General features: G+C 37.8%; 2 protein-coding genes across 2 annotated transcripts; one reads left to right on the top strand and one right to left on the bottom strand.

Moving 5' to 3' along the window:
• Window positions 1–3,506, top strand: LOC129306682 (glucan endo-1,3-beta-glucosidase 8). Its single transcript, XM_054947391.1, has 2 exons — window positions 1–1,054; window positions 2,261–3,506. The coding sequence occupies exons 1-2, from the start codon at window positions 726–728 to the stop codon at window positions 3,363–3,365; spliced, it is 1,434 nt and encodes a 477-aa protein (XP_054803366.1). The 5' UTR covers window positions 1–725; the 3' UTR covers window positions 3,366–3,506.
• A 3,426-nt stretch (window positions 3,507–6,932) lies between these two features.
• LOC129284700 (GATA transcription factor 9-like) lies at window positions 6,933–8,622 on the bottom strand. Its single transcript, XM_054920196.1, has 2 exons — window positions 8,314–8,622; window positions 6,933–7,930 (listed from the first exon to the last, which is right to left on the bottom strand). The coding sequence occupies exons 1-2, from the start codon at window positions 8,434–8,436 to the stop codon at window positions 7,202–7,204; spliced, it is 852 nt and encodes a 283-aa protein (XP_054776171.1). The 5' UTR covers window positions 8,437–8,622; the 3' UTR covers window positions 6,933–7,201.
• Window positions 8,623–11,921: the final 3,299 nt, after the last annotated feature.

The raw sequence follows: 11,921 nt of genomic DNA, 5'->3' as shown, positions 1-11,921 counted from the left end.
TAGTAATGAGTTTATTATGTTAATTAATTTTATTATGTTAAAATAAATTGATGCTTTTTAGATAAAAAAGTGAAAAAAAAAAGTGAGATATTAGATAAAATCAGGATCAGTCTTTTAGTTTGTTCTCGACCTATTTAACTTTGGATTATATTAAGATCAAGGCCACAAGTTATCTAATTTAATCTTTTTTCATGAAAACATCAAACTTTGAGTTTTGCTATAAAGTCCTGTCACAAGCTCCTGAAACTCAAAACCTTGTTTAATTGTGGCCGTTGGACTTTCCCTGAACCTTGATTCGATCTGGGTGCGTCCATCCCATTCATTTCAAAATAAAAAATAATATCGGGTCTCCATTCCTCATTTGATCGTGGGGGCAGTATTTGTTCTTGCCCTCTGAAGAAATTTTTTCAGTCTCTATCTTCCCTCTTCATCTTCCCCTTCGCAAGTTTCTTGATTCTTCTGATTTTCATTCCTCTCCCTCCTTCGGCTTCTATTCTTTCTCTTGATGCTATTTCTGTTTATATCCAAAAATCAATCTGCCTCCTCGGTTCCTCGTCCCCTGTTTCTGTTGAGATATCTTGAACTGAACTTATATAGATATATATATTCCTAATCACCTTTCTGATCATTTTCTCACTTTGTTTGTTTGCATCACGGTTGTTTTTTCCTGGCCGTTTTGTCCTGGTAAAATTGCCGTCATCTCTCGGGGAAGAACTTTCTGGAGGATGGGGAAATTTTGGATTTTGAAGTGGATTGTGGCAGTGGGGATCATGAGTTGGGATGTTGAAGGGCTTGGGGTGAACTGGGGAACTCAGGCAACGCATAAATTGCCGCCGGACACGGTGGTTCAGATGCTGAAAGACAACGGGATTCAGAAAGTGAAACTGTTCGATGCAGATGAGTCCACCATGAGTGCTCTGGCTGGGACTAATATTGAAGTCATGGTCGCCATTCCCAATAATCAGCTCGCTCCCATGAATAACTATGATAGGGCCAAACAGTGGGTTCGGAAGAATGTCACGCGTTACCACTTCAACGGAGGTGTCAACATCAAGTGAGTTAACTCATTTTACAACTTTTTATTTATGCCGACAATAGCGCAGATTTATTTCTATTTCTATTCTGATCGCAATAATGGATGTGGGGCATCTCGACTCATGAAAGTTTGCAGTGGTTATGACTTATGAAAACAACTAATCGGTTCTAAAACCAGCTATAATTTTTCTTTCTCCCGTCTTGATTCTGGGTTCTGCATCTGGTCGTAGTTCAATTTTTGAAATTGGGAGCGCATTTGATACCAAATCCTTGACATTTTAAAATTTCTAAAAGATTCTTGTCCGACTACCTACTTTTTTGGCTTTCACTTTTCCTAATGGAATAATTCGAGGGTTTAACTATGTCGTCAAATACCATAAACCATTGGCCTGAGAATTTTAGTAGGAGAAGACAGCAATCCCACAATGAAGAGCAAAAGGTTTTTAAAAAAAATTTATCATGCTTATTTGGTGAAAAGTTAAGGGGCAAAGGAAAAAAAAAAAAAAAACGTAATCTTTAATCTCTATAATGTCATCGGATTTTGTATTTAATCTGTGTTTTTTTTTTTTTCAGTGTTTTCAATTCATGTAAAGGTTAAAACTATTAAAAAAAATGAAAATTATGAGGATTTAAAAAATAAATGTCACCTAATTTTTTGAAAATTATAAAGATTGAAAACATAAAAAAAAAACTATAAATATTAAAAACAAAACCTAATGAAATTATAATGATAAAATATTATCTTTTCTTAAAGAAAAATGTGGAAGAATGCTCACACAGAAAGTAAACCCATGCTGTATCTTTACTTTTCCTTTTTGAAAAGGTAAACCCATGTTCTCTATTATATGCTAGGCAATAAATATCCAGAATTAGACAGCGCGTATTTCTTTCGGTCGTCGTGACTCCTTGTAGTTGTAGTAACTTTCCTTGAGCCTGAAGACTGAAAAGAAATATATTTGAAATGAGAGTCTTCGGATTGGACCATTGGATTAACTCTTAAAGCATGATGTAGCCAAAAGAAATCTTCTTAAATCATGTTTGCCTACAATCTGCAGAAGGCATGCATTAACATGTACAGAAACACCTGTTGTACCTTCTTTTTTGTGGCCAGTCGTTTCAGCTGTTTGTTGGTGTTAGGTATTCGGTTTATTAGTTTTGATCAGATGATAATAATATCGTGCTCAAAGCTTCGTTTATCTAAATATTGATGTGGAATTCATCACAGGTATGTAGCAGTAGGGAACGAGCCATTTTTGAAATCCTACAACAATTCATTCTTGAACATCACTTTACCAGCACTGCAGAACATCCAAAATGCCCTAAACGAAGCTGGCCATGGAGACACCATAAAGGCGACCGTGCCCTTGAATGCCGATGTGTATGAGTCTCCAGTAAACAACCCAGTTCCATCTGCTGGTAGATTCAGGGCAGACATAAATGATCTTATGACCCAAATAAGCCAATTCCTCAATAAGAATGGAGCACCATTCACAGTCAACATCTACCCCTTCTTAAGCCTTTATGGGAATGATGATTTCCCGTTTAACTATGCCTTCTTTGATGGGGTAACCAATCCCATAAACGACAATGGAATTCAATACACCAACGTTTTTGACGCTAACTTTGACACATTGGTTTCTGCTCTAACTGCAGTAGGGCTTGGGACTATGCCCGTTTTGGTAGGAGAAGTAGGGTGGCCCACAGATGGAGACAAGAATGCAAACGCAGGCAATGCCTTTAGATTTTACAATGGCCTTCTGCCTAGGCTTGCTGCCAATAAGGGCACGCCACGTCATCCTGGATATATAGAGGTCTATCTGTTTGGACTCATTGATGAAGATGCTAAGAGTGTTGCTCCAGGAAACTTTGAGCGTCACTGGGGGATTTTCAGGTATGATGGGCAACCCAAGTTTCCTATGGATCTTTCAGGTCAGGGTCAAAACAAGCTTCTTGTTGGTGCTCAGAATGTGAAGTATCTTCCACAACAATGGTGCATGTTTAATCCTGACGCTAAAGATCTCAGCAAACTCGCAGATAATATAAATTATGCTTGTACTTTCGGAGACTGCACTGCACTTGGGTATGGATCTTCCTGCAACAATTTAGATGCTAATGGGAATGCCTCATACGCGTTTAACATGTACTATCAAGTGCAGAATCAGGATGACATGGCCTGTAATTTTCAAGGGCTGGCCAAGCTTACTAACCAGAATCTTTCACAGGGGAACTGCAATTTTATTATTCAGATTGCTCCTTCATCGTCCCCTTCTTTGAGGTCCTCGCTAGTGGTTTGCGTTTTGATCACACTATCAGTGATTCTATTTTTGTAGACTCCTTTTTTTGTTTTTTTTTTTGGTATATACGTCAGAGATGCTATTGTTTATTTAAATTATATCAGTTATTGTACTGAGATAGTGTGAATGATTCTTGGCTTGCAGATTCATTTAATAAGAAATTTCCAGATTTGAATATCGTACGGTTCATGAACTTTTGTCCTGTGGGGATTGATGCTTCCCAACTTGTTTATTTATCCTAAATCCTTTTGATTTTTTCTCGCCCAACATTCTCAAGTCACTTAAGATCCAGATCCTCTAAATTTGGCCCTTTGATTGATGTGGTTGACCTATGATCATGACATTTCTTGCAGTAATTTTGTACGTGAATGAAGGGAAATGTATTGTGGCGGAGAATCATGGGATGGGATAAATTGGATTGACTCTCAAAGCATGATCATACTAAGAAATATGTTTAAATCATATTTTGGGAGGCTGCCATATGCAGAGAACATGAATTTTTACACGTCTAGAAATTTTTCTTCTCATTCTCGACTGCATTTCAATATGTATGTTGATGTCGGGTATTTGGTTTACTATTTTGGGTTTGCTGAGAATAGTTTAAATCGTAAATGACAATAGCTGGCGCTTTAATTTCACGGTCCCTGAGTCTATCTTTTTAGATTTTTCTTACACATATATTGGAAATGCTATTGTTTATTTGCATTTTCTCAGTTATTGAGCTAAGATAGTCTAAATGATTATTGTTTCACAGGTTGATTTGATAAGAAATTCTTGGATTTGAAGTCTTTCAGATGAAATAACTCATGGCCTCTCAGAATTAATGCTTTAATTTACAATCCCAATTTCCCTTCCATTGGGCTTCACAAAGCAAACTTGATGGCATCATTTCAATTTATTCACTTGTTCTGCGGCATGAAAGCCCTCTGTTCGTATTGGGCTGATAGACGACAACACAATAGGAATGCGTTTGGTTAAGCAAGAGAAGTTTCACCCTAAGGCCCATTCAATTGGACTTTGGGCCGAATAATGCCTTGAATGCTAAAACAAAATAGCCCACCTTTCAATTTTCACTTTTTAAAAATAACCCACCTCTTTCTTGGTCTGTGGCCGACCATTTGTGAAAAATATGCGAAAAAGTTATGCATATTTTTATATGCATACTGTCTATCACAAATGCGTAACTCTTCATCGTTCAAAAAAAAAAAAAAAAAGCGTAACTCTTCAACAATAACATCGTAAATATGATTTTCATAAGTAATTGTAACGATCTTCTGTTAAATCAGGTATTCATTGTTAGGAATTTAATGGTAAAAATATACAAGACCATTTTTCCTTCTTAAAAAATCCAAACAAAAGATTAGTGTTATAATCCAGAAAGGATAAATCAGCGATATGAGTTCAACAACGAAATGAGCTGCAAGAATGGCAAGACTTAAAATTTTACGTTACAAGTATTGGCCAGCAATGATTCACGTTAAGACATCATGCATTCTTATCCAAACAAAATGTTAAGTAAAGAATTGAATAGAGAGAATAAAATGAACATTTAAAGAGATGATGATGATGATGATGATTGAACATTGCAATAACATTATCCTTTACTTGAAGGATAAACTTCAAAATCACTTGGAGATAAAAACAATGAGGTAAGAACTTTTGTTAATTTTTCTCTTGAGAGGTACGATACAACTATCTCCTGACCACTAACACTTTGTGACACATCATTTATATAAAATATAGGGTTACCAACTACTAACATCCTAATATTCCAAGACAAAAGATAAAAGAGTTGTATTTTGAAAAAGATGGGATAAAAGGTAATTTGGGGATGAGTTGGAAGCAGGCCTCACGACTTTCATTGATTGGTGATGATTGACGTAAAAGATGCCGCAATATTTGAATTAAATTTGAAAATGTACACATACAGGGTGGATGATGGATGCCCTTATTCTGAGAAATGAGAATCAAGAATCTGTGTCCTTCAAAATTGGTGGGAGGGAACTTCAAATCTGAGCACCCCAGAAATTGAATTTTGATTTCTGCCCCACCTCTTATTAAATATACCCCTCCAACAACAAAAAATATTAATTTTCCATCCTTTGATTAACCTACTCCCCCATTTTCAAATTCTCAAATTTCACATTAGTGGGGGAATTTCATTTCTAGGCAGATATCATTTTTAAATGCTAGTAATCTGCACCTCCTACCTTGTCCTTTACCCTTTTGCCGAATCACGTGCCACCTCCATGATGACCTTTCATTAGTCTTCACATTCTTTAATCCCCTCTAATTATGCTTCATTACTATGCCTATTATATTATGGGCTACATAAAGTTAAAAAGATTGAGATGCACTGTTCCTAGAGTTTTTTTTTTAATATTACATTGAGTATGATTCTTAAATAATCCAATGATCATTCATGTTAAAATACCAAGGTATTATGAATTCAGTCGAGTTGAAGCAAATCAAGCTTCTTCATTTGAAATCTCTCTCTCTCTCTAACACCGTAGTATTTGAGCAGAATCTAAGCATAGAATATGAATGATGAAGTGATGCGACCGAAATCTTAAAAAAAAAAAAATTTGATAGAAAGTAAAAGAAAAAAGATACGGTGCTGCATGCTTGCATCGATCTGCGGCGTATTAGTGTTGTCCCCAGATCCAAAATAGTCGTCAATAGGCTTCACAGTATTTCATTACCACTAATCGTTGCCTCTCCTTTACACTTTTACCTTCCACATCCTCTAAGGTCACGCAACTTGTGTGTCTGTCGCTACGAATGATAATATATTTCATATTATTTTATCACTATGGAAATACAATAATACTACTACGGGCTAAAATAAAAGCTAGATAAACAAATAATTTTTCTTTTATCGTAACATGTGAAGTTGGAAATGCATGATGCATCCCATGTTAAATCAGCATTCAGAACAGAGAGACGCAGGAGGAGGCATTCTGTCAAAGCAAGCAGAAGCCATTGTCCCAGAAAAGCGAGAGATTCAAGTAAATAGTACTCTAGGTTAAAAATAAAATAAAATTAGAAGTGAAAAGAAAAAAAAGGGTCGTAGAAGGCACGGCGACAGAAACAAACAAGGACTAGAGTCTCTTTCTCTCTCTGTATTTAAGGACTTTTACGAAAACAAGGACGAGTCTCTTTTGAATATATTTCCCACCTTTACGTTTTCTTTTTTTCAAGTGTTCATTCTTAAGAATTTGAAAATCACGTGCACTTGCACATGCCATATGCAAATGCATTATCTTATCTTCTCTGCGGTAGTGCATGCCAACTGCCAAATTCAAATAACGCCCCACACTCCACATGCTTTGCTTATAATGACAGCCATACATGGCATACGATACCGAGCGAAGCCAAATCCGCGGCGTTATATTTTAAAAGGGAAAATAAAGTTCAAAGGAAAATGGAAAACTATAATACAATCAGAAGGCTACCAGACATCCTAGATTCTTCAATGTCAGGCATGCCCTCACTGGTTTTACCCTCGTCGAGGAATTAAATGCCCAGAATTGGAAAATCACTAGGCAGCTACTGGGTAATGGCATACCACAGAGAGAGAGAGAGAGAGAGAGAGAGAGAGAGTGAGGGAGAACCCGAGTTGGAGCTATCCCAACTCATGACAAGACATTCTTGTACTGAGAATAAGAATAGGTACTACTGGGGAATGCATTGCATATTAGCTCTGAGGAGAACAAGATGAAATAAAAATCAGAAAACGGATACTACTAATCAATATGTATAGAAGTCTGTAATCCTAGGACTAACCCAACAGCCCCTTCCCCGAGTAACCTCTCTGTTTCTAAAATATATTTTGTCCCCTAAACTTGCTGAGTTTGATTTACATGGGGTAATCACTGGTGCTCCCCGGGAAAGGAAGAAGAAGAAGAAGAAGAAGAAGAAGAAACAAGAGACATCCTCATCTCCATGACTTTCTTGTGGGAATTGGAGTGCAGGTAGCTCACAAAAGTTGGACTCTTGGCTGGCCTGTACTCTGGCAACAACCTACCAGACTTGTACCTCACCCCACATGCATTGCATAGTGTCTTTGGACCCAATGGTCCTGCCCTCCACTGTGGGGTCCTCTGTGCCAAGCAGTGACTGCACCTCCTTGGCATTGGATTTTGCCCATTGCTGACCTCACTCTCCAATTCCTTCCTCGCCATCCCCTTCTCAGCCTCCTCTTCTTCTCCTGCTTCTGCTTCCCCCTCTTTGCTTTCTTCTTCCTTTTCTTTCTTGTTGGGGAAGATGAGTTCACTGTCTGCTAGCCAGTATGCCTGTTTGAGAAGAGGAGGGTCTGAGCTTATGGCTTCGTTTTGTGGGTTTAAATGGTGTGACCAGATGCTTAAAGGGTCTTTGGCTCTCGGGGCTGAGAGCCTCTTCCTTTTGCTTCTGGCTTTTCCGGGCACCGCAAAATTCTGCAGAGAAGACTGATTCTGGTGGGGTCTCTGCAATGGTTTTGAAGCTTTGGAGGCTGTGGTTGTGGGTTGATGAACATAAGGAGGTGCCAAGAGGCAGCTTGCTTGGCTGGAAAAGCAGTCCTCCACAAATACTGACAGCCACTCCAATCCGACATCCACCTCCTGCATACATATATGCACATTCATTCAGCATAAAATAAAAATGATTACTTCAGTAAGAACCATGATGCAGATAAGCAGTACATGGATAGATATAAGTGAACATTTGGTAATGGACTAGCAAACAGAAGAAACAGAGCGCAAGTGACAAAGTATCAAACCCACAAAGTTAGCAAGGCTTAACCACCAATTAAAAACAACCCCTTTATTGCTAGTTCAAAACTATCACTACACCAAAAAGGGAAAGCCCGGCCACAAAAACCCAGATGATAAAACTCAAAAAGAACCAGTAGGCCACGGAATTTGATGGAGAACAGGATCAGAAGCAGAAAGAGATGAAGGAATAATGAAGAAGCCAACATATAACAGGGGAGATATCGACTGACCGTGTTCTGAGCAGAGAAGAGGTCATCGAGGCTGGTTGAGAAGGTAGAAAGCTTCGAACAAGGGGAAAGAACCTGCTCTTGCTTGCACTCACCGGAAACTGATACATTCCGGCACACGTCCATGGCCACTGACAGCAGAAACGAGAGGAAGAAAAAGAAAGCCAAAATAGGCGTCACAACTCACAAGTCACAAAACCTGTCTCAGTGCTCCCTTTATGTCCCTCGCTTGTTTTTTGTCGGCAGATAAAAAGCGAAATAAAACAAATCAAATTTACCAAGTCATTTAGAAAGCAGACATCTCTATTTCGTGTAAACACAAACAATCACCCCATTAATATATACCCTCTCCATTTCAGCTATACTCGGTATTGTAACTGTTTACCCCTTGTTTACTTCTTCCCATGGCAAATTATAAATAGAATTGACTACCATTTTTGTCCCTAATGAGAGAAAGAAGGTGCAAGTTATTAATTAATAGGACTCTTGCCCTTCTACATCGGGGTAAATGGGGTAGTTGAAGGATAGCGCAAGCAGTAAGTAGTGTAATTACAAACGCCCCTTGACCCAGACTGCTAACCAAGGACTGATAACTTATTCACCTCTTCTTTTTAATCCTTTTCTTCTTTTGCAGAAGGAAAAAATTAAAAAAAAAATCTCAAAAGATGCATTGGAAGAGTCTCGGACAGCAGAACTGTTGGTAGCAGAGGGAATTCAGTTTAGATTCTCTGTAAGAATTGTAAGATGCACTCGATGGTAAAATTGTGGTCCAAAAGGCAAGTGTTATACGGTAAGAGAGACATGTTAATCACTGGTGCTGGTGCTGTATGCTTAGTTGCTTTCGCCATTTGGAAATCTACTCATGCTTTACCAGAAAATAGAGAGCCCACCTTTTAAAGGTTCTCTTCCCGTTTTAACACAAATTATTATAATTACTGGCCTACTCTTTTATGATCTAGGTTCAGCATATCTTGTGTTACCAGTTCCAGCTAACTGCATCACATTGAGGTTATTGGCTATTCCATCTTGAAATAGTTGAAGTGAACTAAAAAAATTTATGTGATTTTCCAGGAAGACTTGGTATTATATGATTAATTGACTTCTATATTTTTACTTTTCATTATTTTCTTTTGAAAATTTTGAATAATAATTGCATTTGAAAGAAATTCAATGAGGGTCGTTCAAAAGGAAAGGATGACAGTTGCTGTTAATGTTTCTCATGTGAAAAAGTGCAGAATTTATCTTTCAACATATATTTATATTTATATTTATATTTGAGAACTTTAAGCCATTTACATCCAACTGTAATTTTAGGCATTTAATGATAAGTTACCTTTTTAATTAAATTACCTTTTCTATGTGATGTTCCAGTTTTGAAAAAGTACCGATGGGGTATAGGAGTAATTTAGCCAATTAATTTAAAAAATATTTTTCTCTATTATAAATCAACATATCCTCTTTATAATAATATAATATAACCGCCGAAAGTACCAATGAATTTTGAAGTCGGAAGAGGTGTCTGAAAAGTCCAGAAGACTTTTCCGTAGGAGAATGTCATCAAACCACATTGGTAAGTTCAAATTTTTCTGATTTGGCAAAGCTCATTGAAGGATCAGGAATGAATGTTGAATTGGAGAGCAAATGAGTTCCAAAGCTGCTCTATGATAAGGATTTGTGATGGCGTGACAGGTAGAGAATTAAAACAGAAGGTAAATGGACCAGGGATATGTATGTGCATGATGAAGCTAGGGTGGGTCAGTTGTTAGATGAGTAATTAATTGAAAATGAATGATAATGAAAGAAGCATTTTCAAAGGACAGAACCAAGTTACTCACGCCTCATATCCAAATGCCTCTTCCACTTCTGCAGAACTTTGTCCTCACTTCCATGGCATTCTGGTTCTGCTGGTCCAATTTCATCCACAACCTCCCATGTTATGAGGTCCAAATCAAAGGGTCTTGTCCCCTATCAAGTATGCATCAACCAAAATTATGAGACTCATAACAACTTTAAAACTTTATCCCTGCCACTCACTTCAACCCTTAAGGATTTTAGCCTAGGCTCTTGAAAACAAATAGAACGAACCTGAGTTTCTGTGCCTGTAAGCGACGACGCACAGACGTGCTACATCTACCTCAAGCTTTAGTCGTTGTTATGCTGTAAAGATACGAGCAATCATGCTTTGACTTAGGTTTTGTTTTCCCATTTTCTCTCTCATTAAGTTGAAGCTATACATATCCAGCCCTGAACTGAGAGGGGCACAAGTGAATTATGAAGGGAGCTCTGTTCCCCGGCTCCGGTGGGAGTAGGACCTGGACGAGGGCTCATAATAACTGTACGATTGAAGAGGGGCGTCAAAGAGGACTCATTGTAAAAGTTACTTTGTGAAGGAGTCTGCAAGCAATAATTTCAAAAGATGAGGCATGACCAGTGCAATGAGAGCATATACATATAGATAAACTACAGTGGGGAAAAAGAGAACCTCCCCTCACCCATTGGGATGCATATTGGAATTAAGATGGACTCATCTAGTCACTTGCCATCTCCTTCACTTCTTTCTTGGGAGAGGAGTCTCTCCTTTTCTTTCTCTCATTTTTCTGTTATTTTCCTATATTTCACCCTTCATTAATTCTATAATTTAAAAAAATATTTAATAAAATGATAATAAATGGTGAAGATAGAAAAAGTGGAGGGAAAAAAAAGGAAAAAACCCCCTCCCCTTCCTTCTCTACCTTTTCATCTTCCAACTGTATGATGTTTCCATCTCAATGGTTAACAACTCAACAGCTCAACAATTCAGGGTTTAAGCTAAGGCTACCTTGGCATGTCAGATTATCAAAGTTAAATATGTATTTTTATTTTTTTCCCTGCAAAAAAATAACAAAGATTAATTACTAGAACGTTATCCGTCAAGATAACAGATGACATACAAATTCCTCTTACCTCCGCAGTCATACGTCAGATTTATGACATTTATGCTGACACTTTAATAGAAGAATCATGGTAGAGACCCGACAAACGTCAATTCATCCAGAAGGCTAGGTGCCTGGATATTTTCTCGAGAAGGATTAATCACAAACATGAGCTCCTAATGCTAAGATAATCTGAATCCACTAAGCATGAATGGATGCGAACATGTTACCGGTTAGGTACAAGATCTCATATTTTAAACGTACGAGATTTAGTTATTGAAAGTGTTATATACTCGAAGCATTTTAGGCATGAGTCGACGAGTTTTCAAGTGTGATCAAAATCATATATAGGATCACCTATCTTTCTGAAGGAACAAAATATTATCACTCTGAGGTTTCACGATAAAGACCAATCATTGTATGGAATCACCCAAGCATCGTGACTTGAGGATCGTGCCCCAAAAGGGTATAAGCGGAATTGCGCATAGAAATGCCCACCAAAGTAACAACGCCTGAAGGCTCAAAAGTGTAGAAACAAGATAAGCAGCATATATGTATGCATGAACACTGGCAACCGGCAAAACATTGCATGAGTTACAAGGTGACTATGCTTAACTGCTGTATGTAACAGCGGGTAGCAACCAAAACTGTTCTCATCTAATGAACATGAATAGGTGTAACAATGATGAAGCACAAGGA

The sequence above is a fragment of the Prosopis cineraria genome, unplaced genomic scaffold (assembly GCF_029017545.1).
Source record: "Prosopis cineraria cultivar Desert tree isolate PC_DT_omini unplaced genomic scaffold, ASM2901754v1 PC1, whole genome shotgun sequence".
In the NCBI taxonomy this organism is placed as follows: domain Eukaryota; kingdom Viridiplantae; phylum Streptophyta; class Magnoliopsida; order Fabales; family Fabaceae; genus Prosopis; species Prosopis cineraria.
The sequence above is the reverse complement of the archived record's forward strand: the minus strand, read 5'-3'. Positions and strand labels throughout refer to the sequence as shown.